The sequence below is a fragment of the Sardina pilchardus genome, chromosome 12 (genome assembly GCF_963854185.1).
Source record: "Sardina pilchardus chromosome 12, fSarPil1.1, whole genome shotgun sequence".
Lineage (NCBI taxonomy): Eukaryota > Metazoa > Chordata > Actinopteri > Clupeiformes > Clupeidae > Sardina > Sardina pilchardus.
The window spans coordinates 22,754,637-22,776,278 of record NC_085005.1 but is presented as its reverse complement, the minus strand read 5'-3'; the positions used below and the strand labels follow the sequence as shown (position 1 = coordinate 22,776,278).

Below are 21,642 nucleotides of genomic sequence, written 5' to 3'. Positions count from 1 at the left end.
AGAGGACATCACTCTAGTTTTCCGGTAAGTGACATTCCACTATTATTTCACGTAGCTGCTAGCTTATGTGAACGTTAGCCTTAGCATCAGTAGCAAGCTAACGTTAGCATAAATCGCTAGGACAAATTAGCGTCTGTGGTATGTCTCTGGTTTAACCTACCGCAAACATGCTGGCTTACTATCGGAAATCCCCACGTAAGTGTAACATTAAGGAAGTAATGAACTAATTTGCTTATTGTTGAAACCTAATGGCAGAAGCACCCACAAACATTCATTTAAGAAATGTAGTGAAAACCGCTGTTGTGAGTTAACTTCATGTTAATGTTACTAGCCCAGGTACTTGAGTTAGCTGTAATCAACAAACAGACTGTGTAAGGGTAACATATGTGTTTTCTTCAAAAAAACTTTAGGGAATACTTAGTCTGTTGTCAATTTACAGCCTCGGTTGTTGCATTTAAGATCACAACGTTTGTGAAGACATTAACCTAAGCCGAAGATTCCTCAATCCTCACATTAAACGGCTTGCTTTCTTCTTGCTGAGGTGAACCGCTATGAACCTGACTGTTTACTTTGAACACGGGAGCTGTGATAACGAGCGACATCTAGTCAACATACCATTGTCAGTTATAGGTTAGACACAAGGAAACAAAAGTGTACTGTAACATATGCGTGTGCCAAATCAATATATGCAACACAAGAACAGACTGATATGTCCCACATTGGAGTGTAATTCAAATAATTTGATTATAACAATGATTAACAATCTACCATTCTTGCCTGTGTCAAGTTTCTCTTTAGGTGATCCAGCCAGGCTGAACCAGTGGGTGCTGAACATGAGGAGCTGGCTCCTAACAGTTCTCGACCAGTGACAACTTCTGATTTCAAAGACTCTTCACCAGCAGACCCCTTCATGATGACCTTATTTACATCTGAGTTTGCAAAGCAGTCTATATACTGACTATTTACTAGCTTACAACATTGTGTTATTTACCTGTAATGCTCAAGACATAAGTAAAAATGCAAATGTACTTCCGCATCTGGGTCTTTAATTCAACCTACTGATTGTTTTTGCTCCCACTGCAATTTAATCGTAAATGTTTGACAGCATAGACAAAACTGGTTTGACACAAGTTAAATGTAGGTCACAGTTGACCAGAAAAGTCCCATAAACATTTGTGTTTTTATTTTCAACTTCAGTGCCATCAACAGTAATTTTGTTAATGAACAGACATTGGTTTTGACATAAGTAAAGGAAAGGGTTTAACAGTCCATCAGTCCATCAGTATCAGTAACAGCATCTCTTAGAAAAGTTCCATAACCATTTGTAAGTGCAAGTTCAGTGCCATCAAAATGCAGGTTGCCTACTGAATTCGGCTGGATACAGACATTCAACAATATTTTAAAAATATTCATTGCCCCAGACAGATTAACCTGGTCTCTAAGAAACAATGCAAAGTTGTGTGGATGGGGCATGAGACCCAACACAAAGCTGCTGTTCACCCATACTCGATCTTCTTGGGGTTTGTGGATCCCCATCGATGACGCAGATATGATAATGGTCATGTGGGGGGGATGGAGATCACACAGGTTCTGCTTCATCTCTGCGGCAAAATCCACTCTTCGGGGACTAGGCAAAAAGGAGAAGGATGCTATGCCACCTCAGTCGACCCCAGCCAAGCCATTTCACCTGCATTTGGTCCCAGGTTAGAGCTCAGGGACCTCCTTGCCACCTCCTCTCCACAGCAAACATAGCAGTCTTCAATGATCCACACATTAGGTACTGCCAAAATAGAAAGGTAAACATTTAATTACATTCATACCTGTGTAACCTACAATGAAATGCAATACAAGTACAACACAAGTGTCAACTAACAACACTTGTAATCACCAGTATTCACGAGTGTGATTTTGACAGTAAAATTACATATTGTGCAAATCATTGCTCTAAAATTGTATTTAGTTTTACTCATTGCATAATCCATAACACAACACCCTTGTATATTCATTGTTTTCATTAGGTCCCTTTCCACAGGTGTATAAAATCAAGCACCTTGACTATGCATGCAGACAGCATGGTGTTTGATTAATACACCTGTGGAAAGGGACCTGATGAAACCCATGATTATTGCTAAAACATAAAACACATCAATGATGTACAACTAATACTAGACTAAGATTTTGTCAATAACTTGACGGAATAAAGCGAGCTTGATGTTGACATAAATTATTGTTAATGTTACAATGAAATGACAACCACATTCATGTCTCAGGATCATACGTTTCAACGTTTCATAACTACATTACCAATAATAAAATGAGAACAGAGATGGGTAACGTTAATCACTAAAGCTAAAGATCAATGTATCTGTAGTGGAGTCTAACTTTCTCTATCGTTTATTGTAAATGGGGTAACGTAACGTTAACAGCTAGCTTATTTCACCTGCTAGAAGGCGCAAACACAACTCCGTTCATTATAGTAGGCTAACTTGTTAGCAGCACTAACTATTCACATGAGTTTACCCGGTTAGCTTGCAGGATACATAATCATAAGATGTCTGAACACATGCCTTTAAGAGACATACATGAACACGGTTCAACTTACCAGCAAATTCAGGTGGGTTAGACTCAGTCTTCGACTTCGGTGGCTTCGCAGTAAACGTAGCAGTAGCCAAGCTTGCCAGTCTCGTAACGTATTAGCTGCTTAGCTGAACAAGCCGAGCAGAACAGAACACCTGTTGGGCTCAGTTTCGCACAAAGCCCGCCCTTTCACCCATTTGATTGGATTGGCCAGAATGTGGGCGTGGTTAGGATTTCCCAACGTTTCCCAAGATGGCGCCGCCCATACCCCCCATAAACGGCTTCATTTGAGTTCTTCAGAAATCTATGGGTGACGTCACAGACGCTTTGTCCATATTTTTTACAGTCTATGCCCTAACCCCAGTGGCTGCAATGTCGATAGGATAGGAAATAAAGTTACTGTAGACACGCTTATATGTTTAATGATTTAGAAATGGCATCAAACGTTCACTTTATTAAGAATACTACGGTATATTATCTGAAGGTTTTTGGACTGTCGTTCGTTGGCAAACTCCGATCTCAGAACTTAGGTTGAGCTATGCTTGCTGCTTGCAGTGTGAACATATCATCCGACAAGTCACAGTGTAAGTTGAAAATATGTCACTTTTAGTCTAACGTGATGTCAGTATGATGGTAGCCCATTAGGTCTTTAAACGAGTAGCGTTAACTGACGTTGCCCGTCATGGCTAGCTGAGGTTGTAGCTAACGGTTATGTCAATGTTGTTACCATTCTCTTTAATTCGGTAACAGTTAAGGTACGTGAATTTGTTAGTTCACTATGTATTTGTCCATTTGTGAAGCATTGTTGTTACTACTTGAATGGTGTTCATAGCATTGTTGCTAAGTTCATACCATGACGTTACTCTTATTTTGGGGTAATGTTATCCAGTAGTAAGTCTTGGAAATGTGCCTGTAGTTTTTCAATTCAGGCAGTGTTTGAGGACAAACTTCCATATATAGCCAATCAGGGGAGGTGTCTGTGGGGTCATGTCATCCTAATCTGCTCAGAGCGGAGTGCAGCCTCGTTTACAGCGATAGGATTAGGCATCCCGTGTTTCCAATGACAAGGAACAGGCTTTGCCTATTCTTAGTATGTGGTGGAAGTCCTTTGGCTGTGCAGGTAGCAGCAGTGGAGGTAGGTTAAGAGAAAAGCCACTTGTAGGCCACTTTTAAGCGTTATTATAAATGTTACATACATTTTTTCCAGACTCTTTTCATTCGAACAAGTTGGTTGAGTGAATATGGAGCTTGGGAAAGCGAAACTCCTGAGGACTGGTTTAAACTCCCTGCATCAAGCCCTCCACCCTGTACACGGGATAGCATGGACTGATGGGAAGCAGGTCTGCCTCACCTCTTTCTACTTTGTCAACGGGGAGCCGAAGTTCGGCGACACCAACGTCATCGGGCAGTTCGAGCACGTCTTCGGGCTCTTCTGGGGCCCGCTCTGCTGCTCGGACTCCCCAGCGCTGCTCGCCGTGCAGCACAAGAAGCATGTCACCGTGTGGCAGCTCCAGCTGAGCGCCCTGGAGCAGAATAAGCTCCTGTGTACGCAGACCTGTGAGATGAGCGAGCCGTTCCCCTTGCTCTCGCAGGGCTGCGTGTGGCACCCCAAGCAGGACATTCTGGCCGTCTTGACCAAGCGGGACACTTCGGTTCTCTTCTCTGTGCGGGTGGACAACCGCAGGGTGAAGGCAGACATCAAGGGCAGTGGGCTCATTCATTGCGCCTGCTGGACCAAGGATGGGACAAGGTTAGTAGTAGCCATTGGCACTGGCCTGCATTCGTACATCTGGAATGACATTCAGAAGAGCTTGGTGGCGTGCTCTTTCTGCCCCATCTTTGACGTTGGGGGTTACATTTGTGCCATTGAGTCCACAGATGATGCTCAGGTGGCTGTTGCCACTGAGCTGCCTCTCGACAGGATATGTGGCCTGAATGCAGGTATGGCTTTCGAAATGCCTTCAGACTCAGACCAGTTGCCTCCCCCGTCCCCCATGGTGATGTTTGAGGACGATAACCTGGACTCTCGGAGGAGGTCTGTAGACTCTGACAAATCTCTGTCTTATGGCTACAACTCTCCGACCTCCGGTGGACCCACGGATCTGACCCACCTGTTGGCCAGGCACAGGAAATCGGACCCCAGCCCGCTCATTCATTTGAAGCGACGGGACACTCTGACGGGCACCGGGCAGGACTCCTCGCATTTGATTCTGGTGACATTCGAGCGCAAGGTCACCAGCATCCGCAAAGTCAGCATCCCTGGCATCCTGGTGCCTGACATCGTAGCCTTTGACCCGCGGGGCGGCACGGTAGCCGTGGCGTCCAACACCAGCAACATGATCCTGGTGTACTGCGTGACGGCCTCCGGCATGCCCAACGTCCAGCAGATCCAGCTGGACAGGAACGAGCGGCCGAAGGGCGTGTGTTTCCTCAGCAACAAGCTCCTCATGCTCATGGTGGGCCGGCAGAAGTCCAACGACCCGGCCTTCCTCCCCTCCTCCAACACGGACAAGTACATCCTCCGGCTGACGGCCAAGGAGCTGCTGTTCGACGGAGAGACGATCCCTCCCTCGCCTCAGCCGCCGGCCTCCCCCGTGAACTTCCCGGGGATTAGACGCCACTCGGAGCACTTGCCCCGAGACGACCGGCTGTGCGGCGGCGGCATGCGGGAGCTCATGTTGCCAGGTGGTGGCGTAATCCCCTCCCCGGGGAGCGTCAGGCGGAAGCTGGTGGAGGAGGTGGTGAGCACGCAGATCACGGCAGGCGGCAGCCCAGGCGGCAGCTCCACGGACTTCTCCGACCGCGCCACCTCCAGCGCCTCGTCCGTCACCATCGAGAACTACGACATGGACCACATGAGCCGCATGGCCAGTCTGGCCGTGGGCGGGCCGACGAGTCGGGAGTCCAGCCGGCCGTGCTCGCCGCGTTTCGAACTCCCCTTGGAGAAGCTCCAATCGGAGCCGCCGCCGGCGAAGAACAACAGCCTCCCCAAAGACAAAGCTGTTGATCAGCTGTCACAGGGCATGGAGAAGATTTTTGCCCGATTTTCTGAAGTGCAGCAGTCTTTGACAGAGATTCGGGACTATGCCCAAAATGGAAGGAAAGCTATAGTGAGCTATCCGGGTTGTGCAGAACCTCCTTATGTCAACCTCACATTTCAGGTTTGTTAAAACCCTATAATTGTTTGGTCAATTATGACCTTATTTGGTTATATGATATGAATATGATATATTTCTTAATAACAATTTTTTTCTCTCTCGCTTTCTTTTTATGTAAAAGTGTGACAGTGATTATGTAATGATGATTGGTTTTTGGTCGGGTATGATTAATTAATGACTTGGATCATATTCATCAGATATCGAGATTATTTCCTAAAGAGGATTAGTGAAATCTGGTGTTGATGGCAGCAACTTTTGCCTCCAGACTTGTTAATTGCTCTAAAACCTCCCCTCATCGTTGTTTACTTACTGTACTTACTGTACTGCGCATCAGCTGTGGGTGGACTCGCTCTAAGGGGAAATCTCCTTTGTGAACGCACGCAGCCCTTGACGTACTTAAAGAACAGTGTCAGCATATGTCAGATTGGGGCGACATCGCTGCCCTTGGCCAGGCTTCACCTGTAGGTGAAGGTGAGCGTGAGGCATAGGGCTAATCCCCCCCTGCAGCGTCTCCACTGCACGCTGTGCAGCCTAATGCTGCTTCCCAGACAACTCGGATGTCGAAGGTCAGACTTCAGTTCTGACTTCAAAGTTGAGGTTGATCAACTACCCCACATTTAGATGTACAGTAGTTAGCCCAACTTTGAGTGCCGTTCCATTGTTAGGGGACCATCGCTTCAGAAGATAAGGAATAATAGTTCACAAACTGATCATGAGTGATCATGAGTTCATTATGATGTTTTTGTTTTCAAAAAATCAACACAATCTCTTGTGTTTATGGTCTTCTGTCATTTTTGGAAATGCTGTCCAAAAAGTCCAAATTTCTAGTGTATGGAAAACTTTCTGCAGGGAATTATTTTTACATTGTGATTGTGAATCCATGTAGTTCAAGTCAGTCAACTTGTTTGATTTGTTTAAAGTCATGTTGCTTATGCAGAGCCCGCAGCCTGAATCAAATTAATTTAGTTTGTGTCCCCATTTATCATCTTCCTCCTCCTCCTCCTCCTCTTCCTCCTCCTCCTCTTCCTCTTGGTACTGTGCAGAAGCAGCTGTCGGAGAATGTGTTCATAGACGAGAGGAGGCCCGTGCTGCTGTGTGAGGGGAAGCTGAGTCTGAAGATGATCCAGGAGCTCTTCAGCCTCACCGTGGTGGAGATGCTGCATGGTGAGTTTGAACCAGAGACACTTATATATGAGGAGACACTGCACTGGAAAAATCGCCCATTGAAATGCATGGGGTCACTTCGTAACAGTTTACACCGGTTTGCACATGTCCCGCCTCTTCCAGTACCGTTGCTCCAATCATTTTGCCGATCCTTGGCGGTCACGCTTTTTGAAAACTGCGTCGTGAAGAATTGCGCATGCGCAGTCCAAGATTGCCAGTAAGAAAAAGGCTTTTTAAGCGTTAATTTGATACAAAACCACCAAACCTTTTCAGCGATTTTAGTCTGATTTTCATAGTGATTTCAAACATGTGATTTTTATGTCCCTTACACCTCGGAACATGGACATCCAGCTCTCTCCCCGTTCATTTAGATAGGGCCCTAGTCTTGTTACGGTCAAAGTCGCACTCGCTGCCCAGCCCCATGGCCAATATGGCTGCCGAGTGACGTGACTTGCTTTAAAAAGACTTTGGTTTGAACTGTGCATTCACACATGAAGAGACTACTGTAGCGGCGAGATTGTGAAGTAACCGTGGGGCGTCATCATGAGATGTGAGGGTGACGAGGTTGACTTTTGTGTGTGTGTGGCTTTAAGACAGGCCAGGGGAAGTAGTAGAGAAGCTCTGACTCCTCACATTATTGTTTAACGGTACTGTCTTTGGTGCATCACCTGAATATACAGAAGGGTGCACTTTGTGTTCTATTGTGTTGATTTTCTGTGTTTTCTATTTATCACACGGAATGTCTCTTCAGTCAGAGACTGAGACAGAGAGAGAGTCTGTTTCTTATGTGTCTCTCTCTCTCTCTCTCTCTCCCTCAGTGTGTGTGTGTGTGTGTGTTTGTGTGATGATTTCGAAAATGACAAAAGAGAACAACACATAGCATGCACATAAATCCAATCTAGGAAAGCCTTATCAAGTTACTCTGTGGTCACCAACCGTATGAGCAACCTATTACTCAGAATAAAAAATCCGTAGCTTGACTAATGAAAAATTAACCTTTTCCTTCATTCACTGAAGCCTGCTACACATTTTGAAAAGCCTTTCATGGGTTATTGCTCTAGATCCTCATTTAGGCGTTCAGCTTTTCATTAGCCTAATGCTAATAGCATACGCTGAATCATAGCGGTTTTAATAGAGCCACTTAAAGGCTGAGGAGGGCTGCAGTTCTGATGGATGGATGGATTCTCAGGAAGCCGATGGTTTCAATGTACCACAGACTTAGTTACCTTAAAAAGCTTAGCCTATATTAATTGATTTGCCCTAATGTGGATATAACAGGCTATTGTCACCTCACAAATATAAAAACAATCAGTGTCCACACACAGTGTCTTTGAAGTCTGTGACTGAAAAATGTCACCTTCACTTTTGTTTCAACATTGCTTCATGTTTCTTAAGGAAAGCGAATTCATGGTTAAACGGACCCCTAGTTAGTTGAACTTTGTCCTAACATAAGTGTACACATTGTGTGTAAAGACATTGTGTGCTTCAGTTAACAGTTTAGGGCAAAAATAGGAGGTGCGTAAAGATGCTGATTGGATTTGAGGATTTAAGCAGAAGCAGCTTACTGCTTCATTCTCATGCTTTGCTTTGGCACATGCAAGAAGAACAAAGGCCAGGTGAACACAATAGGTCTTATATCTGCAAACAGATGATGAACATGCCTAAATTATTGTCAGATTGTAGAAACACAAACTGAACCGAATGTGCACTTCTGCAACAAATGCCTTCTGCCCGACCATAGCAGATGGTAACACTTTGTGTAGAAAAATGTTCAAGGAAGTCCAGCAAAAATGTTTTAAAAATTGTTTTGAGTCAATATGTCCTTATCCATGTCCATTTTAAACCTTAAAGTTGGCTAATTTTGGAATGTAAGATAATCTTTTCATTCGCTAAGTTGAGTTAGTGTTAATTGATGTGAATGAATGACAAAATGCTTCCACACTCAGTGACTTTAGCGTAGCAAGAGAGGCTTCGATTTCGGTTGATAGATGTGCATTTGTGTGTTTGTGTCTTGGCATACATGTCATGGTGGACGGATGTAAGATTGGGGGTATGGCTACATTGTCGATTCTACCATTGAGTTCGAAGTTCGATATTGAGATGTAACTTTGATCGATTTCGAAATCGTGACACCCCCACTAGATAGCAAATTGTAATGTATTCTAAATTGATCAAATTCAGCCTTAATCGTCACACTTTCTCTGTGGTTTTCTTTCAGGTCCTCTGTGGATAGTCCTTGTTGCCGACGCAGAGGGCTTCGTCCCCCTGACGTTCAAGCCTGGCGAACATCTCACCATCAGGAATGGAAAAAGGAATTTCCCACTGAAGGGACACGGAGGCATGGACGCCTCGAACACAGAGAGACAGTTTTCCGGCTGCGGAGAGAACTGAGAACCAACAAACTAAACACACAGAACCCGTTTTCCTTAAAACATCAGTCTGTAGACCTCTGAAGTTCGCCTACAACAAGAACCTTAAGGAGATTCGGGTTCAATCTTTGCACATATAAGGAGATCTGGATCTTATATGGGCAAAGATGGCAGCTTTGGGTCCTTTTTGAAGAGGTCCATGATGAAATGTTCCCACCTGTAATGTCTGATCAGAATAGAAGGGCAAGTAAGAAGCTCATGGAAATGGAACAGTTCCTGCTCATAACATATCAGATGAAGTTTATTTTCTTACACTTAAAGAAAAAAAGATATTTTTTGAAGGTTATTTGATTTAAAGTTTACAATAGATTGTTTTGACAAGAGTTGTGATAGATGTTTGGCTGAACATTCAATTCAACAAACACGTTGTTCATTTGTTTGACTGATTGTTTGTTTGTTTTCAGTTGATAAATGAACAAACTGGAGTGCCTGCTGATAGGTTGTTGGCCAGTAGTATACAGCGTAAGTTTTATCTGCAGGATGAACCTGCTATGTTACATGAATCCTCACTGAAAAAATAAATTATATTTGTATTGACCACAAATCTGTTCAGATCCCAACTGTGTTCACACTGCTGGGAAAAAAATATTTATCCTATTCCTATCGAACATGAAAAAGCCCCCTAGACCACAAAACCCAAATCAGGTTTAAAAGGATCATGTAAAAAGAGAATAATTAATTAATGATGGCAGATAGTAATGTTCGAATTATAAACAATGTGCAAGCAATCCTATGTTATAGAAATGGGAGACACTTCCAGATGCTCCCACTTACCATCTTGCCAACAGTGCATTCAGAAATTAAGCATCATGGGACTGATCTCATTCATTACAGGGTTTATGCAGGGTCTTCAAAACTAAAAAGGTGTAACATTTAATAATATGAATTTTAGCCCTTGGAAAGTCTCAGATATTAAAATGTCTTTTTTAAAATATGCAGTACGCTATGGCTAGGTTATCCTTTAGGTCTTAGATGTGCTTAGGCAGGTCTTAAAGTTCATTCAACGCTAGTTCAACAGTGGTCATTTCATTTCATTTCATTTTTTTTTTTAGCAGCATAGATTGAAGTTGTTTAACATTGAAGCTCGTTCTCTCAACAGTACGGATACAGTACAGTACTGTATATCACAATGTAATACAATTATAACCAGATTTATGTGGAACTTCATATTTTTTTTCCCAGTATGGTGTGAAATCAGTTTTAAATTTAATTCATAATGCTCTCAAAATGGTCTACAAAAGTCTTACATTTTACTTGTTGAAACCTGCAGAAGCCCTACATTACTTAACTATGTAAAGTTGCACACATATTTTGTCATGCACTGTTTTGCAATGGTCGCCAATGGATTTCCTGTTATCACTGACATGTTACCCATTCTAACCATTATAACCAGACAATCCTTCTCTATCAGTGGTCTCCTGAGGTCACATGATCGACAGACAGTTTATTGATTGGTTGGCTGCCTTTTCCTCCTGACTAGCATTCCTTCCTGATGCTCCTGGATAGTAGCTCTTAGATTTTCAAAGCTTTGACTGCTTGAAACAGATTTTTTTTTTCTCCTTAGACCACTGACTAGAACTGATCACTGGGTGAATGTGGGGTAGGTGTAAACTGGATGAATCAACATGTTATTGGTTATATCTTTAATCCAAGATCACAATACAATCCTTATGTAATAATAACAATCAACCGTACAAGTTCTTGTGAAAATACAGAAACAAACTTAAATGTTTACATGAAAACATGATATATTTGTATGATATTTCTGTTCCACAGTGTAATATACACTAACACAACTCATCCCAGCGTAATACTGGAATGCAAAAAACCTGTGCCTTTGTTCAGTTCCGTAGCTAATACACACAGGTACTCTCCAAGGGACCCGAGAGATGTGAGGGTAATGGTTTACCCCGGTGACTTCAGGAGAAACTGTTGATCTCCAAAGGAACGCTTAACTGTATGTATTGCTTCTGTTTCGAGATCAGCAGTAAGTCCCGAGGTTACCTGGGTAACCTAGTAACCTCACTTCGTAGTATTCCTTTCTGGGATGGATGCGCTATTACCGTCTTAGAGAGCTTGCTTTTCCGAGAAACGGAACTTCAGAATAGAAGCAAAGCACCTCTGGCAAAGGTCAACAGAAGGTCACTAACTTGGCTCGGCGACCAATGTCCCCCAAGGAATTGTTCTCAAGCTTTGCTGACATTTACAGCAAGAGTTTTTTTAAAAGTAATTTAAAAGTTGCAGTATGATGTTACATGGTTATACATGGGGGATTACACAAGTCCACAGTCCTGGGCCGGGTTTCCCAGATTCGGTAAGAAGCTCTTAAGTGCTAAGAAAGTCTTAGGAGCGCTATCAGAACGTTCTAACAACGCTCCTAAGAAGTTCTTAGCACTTAAGAGCTTCTTAACGAATCTGGGAAACCCGACCCTGAGCCTTACAGCGGCCCCACTACACAGACTGCAACCTGAGCTCTTCTAGGGCTAGCTTATTCCGCAGTCGCACGTCCTCACTGATTGGGTACAGGAGAAGAATCATCAGCCCTGTCACAATGAAAGCCACAGGTGCTGCACCAATCAGAAGCTTCAGTGTGTACGCCACTGGTGGGGGTTGCCGGCACGCTCCTGTGTCATAGCCTGCAAACCTGTTATCGTGGGGACACAGTCTTTGGTCAGATGTGAGCAAAATAGTCATTAAGGCATTAATAGTCATAAAATCATTAAGGCAACACACGGAGATGTACAATGTATCAAGGCAATCAATTTTGCATGTCTATATAAAATACTGTGTAATGTATATGTCATAGTATAGAATCATTTGAGACGGATGAATTTTGAGTAATGCCACAAGGCACAATTCATTGTACTATTTGATTTTTTCAAGCCATGATGAGCTTAGAAGACAAACATTTTCTGACTCACTCCAAACAAAGTGTTGAGACTCCCAGTGATATCCCGGCGGCAAACTTGGTGAAGAACACGTAGAAGGAGTAGAAGATGGCCTCGTGTCCCTTAGAGAAAGGGTTGGCCAGCCGAAAATCGTCCACCACATCAGGCAGCATGGACCTGGACCACCACAAAGAGCGCAGACCACAAAACAAGACACACTCTCATCATCTGATCATCACTCACAACGGCAGCCATGGCAACAGCCAACACAGTCCAGAACGCTGTCTTAAAGCACTGGTTGCTCCCGTAACATGAATCAAATGTACTGTATGTGCCCAATGTATATAATAGCCATCCCCCCCAGTCCGCCGAGGGGAACCCCTCCCCCTCCCTCTTTCCATCCCAAAATAAATACCCCACATCCTTTTCCCCCTGTCATTTGTGAAGCAGGGGAGTGATTAGTGTTGTGGTTGAGGGGTAAAGACAGCGGTGTGTTAGACAGAGAGACAGGGCTCCCTGCAGAGCCCTGCGCAGTGCTTCCCCTTCATCTGCATGACATCACTGGCACGAGCCACGCTAATGACAATGTTACTACAGCCGTTACACGCACGGCTGGCAGCACGAACGGTAGCTAGCCAGCAGGAGGCTATACCTACACGCTTGATGCAAATTACAGTACAGTTTCCCCCCCACTTGGCCTTTGACTTCTGCCATTAAACTTTAATGTTTTGAGTGGATGGGGGTGTTGAAGAGGAATTGGGGGCGGGGTGTGTGTTTTGGGCGGGTGTTTGGCGGTTACCATGGCAGCAGAAGCGAGGCTGCGACGCTGAGGCCGGACGAGACAGCCACCACATAGGCCACAACCAGGTTTGGGATGAAGACCAGCATGACGGTGAAGGGCATGATCCACTGTAAAAGAGAGACCGCTGCACGTTAGGAGAGGTTTGGCAATTGTAGGCTGTGACTGTCTTAATGATTTAGGGCCTTCGAGGAACACAAATCTCTCCAAGAGAAATCTCATTCAGACAGTGTCATAACAGAGTTGTCCACTGCAGGGCGCCACAGCCTCAGCAATGTTGTTTTCCTGCAGTGTTGCAGTGTTGGTTAAGGACCTAACAGGGGTCCGCAGATCTCGAGATGACAAGCTCAATCATAACCAAGAATAGAAATATGACTTAAAATATAAGCCTAATTGGAATTGAGTTACACAATAAAAATACAATATCACATTCAGTAACATCCTTTAATCTTTTTTTGAAAAGTAGACATGGTAAATATTCCACATTTAATCCACATATTTCTACCAGGCCCTAAGTTGTTATGTCAGTTGTGCAAACTCTGTATCTGCCTGTACATGTTACTAGTGTCTCTCCCACACTGATACTGGATGTGATGCAGTCTTATTAAAATGTGCAGGTTTATGCAGTGATGAGTCTCCCTTCCATGCCTACAGTAAGCTAATGCAGGGCAGGGCTGAGACCAGACCAGCCAGTGGGTCTCCCACAGTCAACACCAGGAGTGGAACTTAAAAGCCGGTCGCCTCGCTTACCGTGATACCACAGAACGCTGCCGTCTTCTTGCCAAACCTCTCAAGGAACCACTGCCAAAACGGGATGCTCACCACGGCTGAGATCTGAGGAAAGCAAAGACAGACAGATAGCTCTTTTTTAGCGCAACAAAATTCCAGAGATTTTGTGATTTTTGTCCTGTTGGCTTTGTTCGGTTCTACCCCTCGGCACCTTGAAAGCAGTGTTGTGTAGTGTAACGTAAGACGGGTCGACCACCACCACTCTCTCCCATCAACCCCCAGGCCTCAGCAGGTCAACGTCCCGTAATAGCGGATCAATACACTTATCTAGGCCATGACCATATAAGTAGAAGGCTTGCTGGGCGCATTTGTAGAGAATTGTTTCTTAAGATAGAGTGCACACTATGGACTGCTATATCTTGCATACTGCATACTGTATAGACCACACTGCTGCGTCTTTACCTCCATGACTTAAACAGTTATATTGGTCTCTATAGTAACCATATTCAAAATCCATTAACCTTTTAATCCAAGTATTATTCACTCGCTGATATCTTTAATTATGAAAAACATAGGCTACTTTGTGCAGTCAGAGATGTGGCCTACATAGGCCTACCTATGTATGGATTTGTTGGTGTTACATATGCATTTGGTGATATTGTTACTATTACAGTAAATGTATGTTACAGTAGACATTTTTGTTCAAAACAAAAATGGAAAATCTAGCAATAACTATGATATACTGTGCATACCACCTACAGTGTGCATAAGTATACTGTATGCCATAATTTCCCAACCACTAGCCGCGGCTTATACATTGATTTTGCATGATTTCTTCAGCTACGAGGTTAATACATGTGGACAGTTTATATGGTATTAATATGGTTTTATTCCTTTTAACTTGTATTAAATGCAGTCCTGCAGCTTATACACAATGCGGCTAATACATAGGAAATTACTGTAGGTATAGTTGTATAGTATGTATAATTCTCACCAGGATGGTCAAAACAATGTTCTGGAAGTGGTCTCGCAGGTCCACGGCGTAAGTGCAGAAGAGGACAAAATTGCTCTGCACCAGCTGCAAATGAAACAAACCATCAGAAACGCAGACGCTAATGAACACGTGTTATGGCCATCCTGCCACAGTGAGAACTTCATGGTAACAATAATCCCTTTGAGGTGTCAGGATGGATGTCAGCTGGAAAAGTGAGCCTTTTTTTTAGACTGTCTTTGTGGGCTGGAAAAAAAGGTTTGGGGTTTTGAGAAAAGCTACTTTCAAGCACATTTAAAAATAGAAACGTTTTCTCCCACTGATCAAATATCCCAGCTACTCTGGTGTTCAGCAGAGAGAGACAGAGGAGGGGGGGTAGATGGTGTGACAGACGGACAGATATGAAGAAAGAAAGAGATGACAGAGACACCAAGAGAAAGAAGCAGATCAACACAAACAGGCAAAGGGATTTAAAGAAAGACAGAATATGACAAACATTAAACACCAAAAGACAGCCAGACAGACAGACAGACAGACAGAGAGAAAAATGAGAGCGAGAGATGGGAGGGGGGTGACAGGCACTGAGGGGCAAAACAGAGAAAAATAAAAGTGTGTGAGAGAGAGAGAGAGAGGGATAGAGATACAGTATGCTGATGGGAGGGGGGTGACATGCACTGAGAGGCAAGACAGAGAGAAAAATAAAAGCGGGAGAGAGAGAGGGGGCAGAGAAAAGAGAGACACAGAGATATGCTGACAGATGCTGCATCTCACCTGGATGGCCACCGATATGAAGAGGAAGGCAGCGGTGAGCGTGAGGTACGGCCCGTGCCGCATCACCAGCACAAGGCCCTCATGGAAAGAAATCTGCTTCTCCGTCTTGGGTACGTATGGATCTGCAGGAGCAATGCAGAGAGGATGGTGCTGCTCAGTGATCGAATGATTTAGTGTGGAAATTAATCCATTGGACACATTCAGTGGAGTGAGAAAATGCCAATGATGACTCTCCTTAGGCCAGATTACTTTTCCCTAATACAATTTGGAATTAATCTGTAGAGTAAATGGAAAGGTCAATGATTCCCTCAAAGTTGTGGATAATGCTATGCCAATCTGTGTGTGACTTCTTATGAGGTAAATGTGCAGTCTTGTGCAGTGTGTGTTTGTGCGTGTGTGTGTGTGTGTGTGTGGACCTTGCAGAAGACGTGAGTGTCCTTGGAAGCTACTGTTTCTTGTGTAATGGGATTATTCTGAAACATGAGTATGCAGTTAAGATAGACACACACACACACATATACACAAGACTCACCGTCTTTCTCTTTAACTCCCAAGAACATCACCACAGTGCAGATCAGAAATATCCCACCGATCACCCCTGCTGCGATCATGTAGACCTCTCTCTAGAAAAGAGGACAATGGCCAACAATCAGCAACTGATCATTTAGACATTTAGAGAGGGCCCAAAGGAAGCTCACGGAAGCTCACGGAAGCTCACGGAGGCTAGACAGAGAGGGCCCAAAGGAAGCTTGTGTCTTTATTTATACCAGCATATGATCCATTACTCCATCTTATTTCCCCTCTAATTTCCCCTCGCTCCACACAGCAGCAGTATTCAGATTGCTCTGTTTGGCCTGGCACTACCCGTCCGTACAATACAGTACATTCTTGTTAAAAACAAACCTGATGCCACGTCTTTTGATGGGGAGGAGGGGGTGCCAAAACTGGAGCTGTCCCTACAGAAAGGGGAACCTTTCAATTGACTTCACATTAACTCCCCAAAACACACACACACACACACACACACACACACACACACCCTGCACCACCTACCGTCCCCATAACAGGAACTGCACTGCCCTAAACAACCTCAGACTTGTTTGCTGTTATTTCCACGGGCCTGTAGCTAAAGACTCCTGCTTATTTATCCAGATCAAACGTTCACCCGACCGACGTTTCCGACAGGGGTTCCGTCGCCTACAGGGGCGCACCCAAACAGTCCCCCCCCACCACCACACACACACACACACACAGCCTCCAGCTCCAGCGGTCGGGCCACAGCGGAATGTGGCAGTGCCCGGGTGCAGTTCTGGCGGGCGGGCGTGCGGCGGAGGGACCGTGGCCTAGCGGGGAGCGGCAGTCAGGGGTGGAGGTGGAGGCCGGCGGCTCCAAATAGCTGTGGCTGGTGGCACGGCTCCCACGGCCGCGTTTCATCTGTTGCGACTTCCTCCCGACTGCGTTCACATACACACATCACACGGACGTGTGCTCGCACACACACACACACTCACACACATACACAATTCACGTGCATACATACAAACCAATGCACTCACACACAGATGCACACACACAAACGGACAAACTCACAAATGCCAAGCACAAATGCTTGCTCGTACACACACACACACACACACACACACACTGTGGGATCAGGGCTGAGGCTTTAGTTTCCCATGCAACAGGAACAGGGAGTTCTTCTGGGGCTGTTTTGGGAGCCGAACATCAACCCCTAAAACCCCAGAAGCCTCTGATGTGTTCAGGCCCACTGGCGTAAGGTGCACATGCGGAATCAACCCTCCCTGCTCTGCCTCGTATCGGAACTTCCACACGAGTTATGTGTGGCCTCTAGTTTATATGGCTAGACTGTGTGCAAACAAACCAATGGACTTTCCCACACTCCTTTAATTAATGCTAACGAGCCATGAAAATAGGCACGCAGGTGTCAGTGCACAGTGTCACGAGGACAGAGAAACTATTAACTGTACAGGCAAGCAGCCGAGGATGTTTAAAATACTTTCACAGTAACATCACATTTATGGTACCCGTAATTTCCCGACTACTAGCCACGGCTTATACATTGATTTTGCTAAATTTCTTTAGCTATGAGATTAATACAGGGGGGGGGGGGGGCATTTAATATGGTGTTAATATGGTTTTGTTTCTTTTAACTTGCATAAAACACTGTCCTGCGGCTTATACACAATGCGGCTTATACTGTATGCGGGAAATTACTGTAGTCGTTAAAGGTACAGTCTTCAACTCTGGTGAAAAGGTTGTTGACATTGAGCTCAACAGCCATTTTAATCACAGTACACCACCTCTCTTTCATTATACTGAAGTACTTGAACTTGATTGGCTGGAATTGTGTATGTCTCAGTCTGAGCCGCAATGTTTGCTTCAGATGCACAGAGCCAGCACTGTGTGCACTGAAGAACCCTACATAAACAACGGACAGCTAGGGGACAATAAGGAGCTGACACACAAAAAATTATCCGATTAGAATCTCAGACTGGACCTTCAACAAGATAAGGCAGCGTATTCTGATGTTATAATGCTTTTTTTTCTTTTCAATTCTGAAAACCTGACTAAAAACTGAAAGCACAGCAAAAGACATTCCCATGGAACCACTTTTCTAAGGGGACTCAGGGAACAGAGGAACAATTTTCCCTGAGCACTTATAGCCTTTCACAGGCTCAAAGTGACCTTGTCACTCAGTATACCCGAGAGAATAGAGGTTTCTGGATGTAAAAGGATGAGCAGATAATGGCTGACTTCCAGCCTGAGTGTGGGCCACATCTGGCCCTAATCAGCACCAGATCAGCACCAGCTCTGCTCCAGACTTGTCCGCCCTCTTACTGGCAATTTACACAAGAGCCATTTTTGAAGCGTTAGACGTCCGTCTATTGTTAGCAGTAGAATTCCATTAAAATTAGTGTATCAAATTATGCCAGCTGCGCTTTACGCATGTATTACAGCCATTAAAAGTAAAGGAAAGTGTGATTTTACACTTTGCATCTATTTCAAGAGGGTATGTGAAGCGTGTACCTAGAAAAACGCGGATAAACACATTGTCGTGTCCCCTTTGAGATGGAGGCAGTGTAAATTGATTAGTTCATGTCTCACTCTTACTCGTGTCTGGCTTGTGGTGGTGTACATTCGCAGTAAGCGATAGGCGCAGTGACACATACCGCATGAGACAGGAAGTCCTGCGAGAGCGCCAGGCTCTTGACGACCTCGGAGCCGCTGCTGTTGCCCAGGTGACTGGTGGACAGGTTGTGATGGAGGCAGTGCTTCATCGTGTGGGCACTGGCCACGATCTGACCCTGGATGGCAGCGCCAACGAGTGTGCCCAGAACCTCTGCCGTCATACCTAGAGTCAAACATGAAAATGTCACTCGTATCTGCTGATCTAACAAGTGCACTTACAACATCCACTGCAGTGGAATTACTTGCAGCGATACAAGATTCAATATCAAGTAAACTAAAAGTAGTCAGAGAGTTAGACTGTGTGTGTGTGTGTGTGTGTGTGTGTGTGTGTGTGTGTGTGTGTGTGTGTCTGTGTCTGTGTCTGTGTCTGTGTGTGTGTGTGTGTGTGTGTGTGTGTGTGTGAGACGTACGGTAGGCCGTGGCAGAGTCCCTCTCCCTCTGGTCCGTACTGAGGAACATAGTGAGGGCTGAGTAAGGCACGTGAAAACACTGTGGGAGAACAGGAGAACGTACACAATCACCTCTACTGCATTAGAACATCACTGTAATTATAGTCTAAAAACAATAACACTGAAACAAAATGGCGAATAGAGATATTGGACTTAGGTGAACCATAGATAATTACTGTAGTCTGATTACTAAATTAATGGCTTCACATTAATTTGGCATTTATTAATTAATTTTAGCATCAACAGCAATGAACCATGTGGGACCTGGGATCAAATCTCTCAAGCAATACATTTAAAAGGCTGTAAAGTGTAAAATGTTAGTGGAAAAAGCAGAGGCAGTTGGGGCGTAAAAACGGGGAACCAAGAAGACCAAATAAACGTGGCATAAAATAAGCGGACATGGTTTACAACTCATGGGCGTTGTTCTTCTCTCATACGCCTGCCCAGCATGCAGGCCTACACTTTTTTCCCTTTCTCTTCCTCCCCATCTTCATAAACATTTTATTTTTGTACCACTTCTGAAGCGTCATCAATATTAATCACCTCGGGTTCTGTTCCGGCCAATGAGCAATCGCTTCATTTGGCCTCCGAGCGCCACCTAGCCCCGCGCGCAAGCGCGCCGACGGCGGCCCTCTTTCCCCACTTTGTTATTTATACAACAGCCGACTCAGCTTTGCGGCCGGCCCGTCGTGCCAGAGAACTACAAAAATAAATGGCCGCGGGGAAAGCCGTGCCCAGTCTTTCCTTTGTGCCATAATGCGCAGGCATGTCATTTGCGAGGGCCTCGCCGAGACGCTATTTCTGTTGGTGTGTGTCCACTACCAGTTTCGCGAGAGCGGGTGGTGTCGCTACAGTAGCCTATACGTCAAAGGAAACGGTCTCTCCTGAGACGTGACGAGTGGGCATCGTTATCCGTTTATTCCCCCCCCCCCCCCTTGTGTTTTTTTTATTGACTGAAGACTACAGCATTGAAACGGGCTGACGGCTGTTTGTTTCCCAAACCCTTGCTGTTAAAAGACAATGGCTTGGGCTAAAACAGGCAACTAGCATTTAGCCAATCCGCTGGCGAGGCGCACTATATACTTATCAAGCAGTTGCAGTGACTTATCATTACAGCGAAGCGAAGCACATTGTGGCTAGCATGGGGCTCTCTTCTTGCCTCTCACATGCAAGACGGGTGGTGAGAGCCCTGAAAGTCAGGGATGAAAACTCCAGCCAGACCTAAGTGACGGAGCAAAAACAAAGATAAATCTTAAACTCCGACCGCGTCAAAAGAGGACCAGATTTAAGGTATTTTGATTCACTGACGTCACTTTATGTAGCGTCTGCTGTAGCCCAAAAACGCTGTCCTATCCTATTCCCCTGGTGATCTGACTGTGGCTGCTGTAGGCTCGATGGGATCCATTACTGAAGGAGCCTTTATCTACTAAGAGCAAAGTGCCGCTCCTGAGGGGCTGTTTTGGTAGCTTGTTTTTGTTGGTTGTTTGAGGGAATTGAGGAAGAGTCAGCAAACACAGCAGACAAGTGGCAAAGATAGCCAGGTTAGAGGGGGATACAGAGCAGACATGCTCAGATACCATCTCCAGGGGATCAGACAGGACAGATAAAGTCTTTTATCTCAGAGGAAACAGAGGGAATTTCCCTGTAATTTCACCAGTTAGACAAGACTATGAAAAGCTTTGAGTGATACTGACACAGGCACGATTGGAACCCCAACTCTAAAAAGGTGGGCGCAGGGCCTTCCTTAACAGAGGGTGATATTGCAGAGAACCCAGCTTTAATAGTAGCATACTGTATTACTACTGTATCTGATTGACTTAAAGGCTGAACTTACACTACACTCTACGCTATTCACAAAAAGTCAGGGATATTCAGCTTTCAGGTGCATTTTCCAGATGAACATAAAATCCACAATAACCTTTACAGGTGCACTTAATGTACAGTAGGGTGACCAGACCTCCCCGGTTTCAGGGGACAGTCCCTGTTTTTGGTTGCCTGTCCCTGGGAAAATACAGAAAAATTACCTATATCCCCGTTTTTTGAAGATAAAATTTGTATGTATTTCAATCAGATTGATAGTCAAACTGAAAATGTCCCCCATTTTTGGGATTATGTCCCCGGTTTTGGTCTCGGACATCTGGTCACCTTAACTTAATGTGATCTTCTGTAAACTTTTGAACTTTTTCAATGTTTGAGCACTCTCTGAGCTGAAACATTAAACTTCAGCCGTAAGTCAGATATCCCTAACTTTTGACGAGCAGTGTAAACTGTGAACTGTGAGAAAGGAAAGGGGGAAGAAAGCATATTGTATCTGGTAATTTGTCAGTCAACAGAGAGAGAAAAGGTGGTCATTTTTTAACCCCTGACGGAGGGTCATCTTACCGTGATGAGGGTCTGGTACAGGCAGTAGAAGCCCAGATACCACATGAACTTGCCGTTTGCGTAGGGCGGGACGAACCAGAGGTAAAAGTAGGCCA

General features: G+C 44.7%; 2 protein-coding genes and 1 long non-coding RNA gene across 3 annotated transcripts in view; 1 reads left to right on the top strand and 2 right to left on the bottom strand.

Annotated features, from left to right (window-relative positions):
* Window positions 1-1,029: 1,029 nt before the first annotated feature.
* LOC134097765 (uncharacterized) lies at window positions 1,030-2,708 on the bottom strand. Its single transcript, XR_009940945.1, has 2 exons — window positions 2,603-2,708; window positions 1,030-1,780 (listed from the first exon to the last, which is right to left on the bottom strand). It is a non-coding gene; the product is annotated as an uncharacterized LOC134097765 (long non-coding RNA).
* Window positions 2,709-2,932: 224 nt separating this feature from the next.
* wdcp (WD repeat and coiled coil containing) lies at window positions 2,933-11,031 on the top strand. Its single transcript, XM_062550709.1, has 4 exons — window positions 2,933-3,161; window positions 3,785-5,738; window positions 6,779-6,899; window positions 9,118-11,031. The coding sequence occupies exons 2-4, from the start codon at window positions 3,819-3,821 to the stop codon at window positions 9,288-9,290; spliced, it is 2,214 nt and encodes a 737-aa protein (XP_062406693.1). The 5' UTR covers window positions 2,933-3,161; window positions 3,785-3,818; the 3' UTR covers window positions 9,291-11,031.
* Window positions 10,941-21,642, bottom strand: part of mfsd2b (MFSD2 lysolipid transporter B, sphingolipid) — a 22,782-nt gene continuing 12,080 nt past the window's right edge. Inside the window, exons 5-14 of the mRNA XM_062550710.1 lie at window positions 21,548-21,642; window positions 19,127-19,205; window positions 18,698-18,879; window positions 16,039-16,129; window positions 15,507-15,628; window positions 14,739-14,822; window positions 13,766-13,849; window positions 13,016-13,125; window positions 12,250-12,393; window positions 10,941-11,972 (exon numbers count right to left, since the gene is read on the bottom strand). The exon at window positions 21,548-21,642 is cut by the window's right edge and continues 29 nt beyond it. Coding sequence (XP_062406694.1) covers window positions 11,780-11,972; window positions 12,250-12,393; window positions 13,016-13,125; window positions 13,766-13,849; window positions 14,739-14,822; window positions 15,507-15,628; window positions 16,039-16,129; window positions 18,698-18,879; window positions 19,127-19,205; window positions 21,548-21,642 — 1,184 coding nt within the window. The 3' untranslated portion in view covers window positions 10,941-11,779. The remainder of the gene's footprint in view (window positions 11,973-12,249; window positions 12,394-13,015; window positions 13,126-13,765; window positions 13,850-14,738; window positions 14,823-15,506; window positions 15,629-16,038; window positions 16,130-18,697; window positions 18,880-19,126; window positions 19,206-21,547) is intronic.

Coding starts and splice junctions, on each gene's coding strand:
- wdcp (XM_062550709.1), top strand. CDS start 3,819: ATGGAGCTTGGGAAAGCGAAACTCCTGAGGACTGGTTTAAACTCCCTG. Junction 5,739..6,778: donor ATGTCAACCTCACATTTCAG/GTTTGTTAAAAC, acceptor GGTACTGTGCAG/AAGCAGCTGTCGGAGAATGT. Junction 6,900..9,117: donor CGTGGTGGAGATGCTGCATG/GTGAGTTTGAAC, acceptor GTTTTCTTTCAG/GTCCTCTGTGGATAGTCCTT.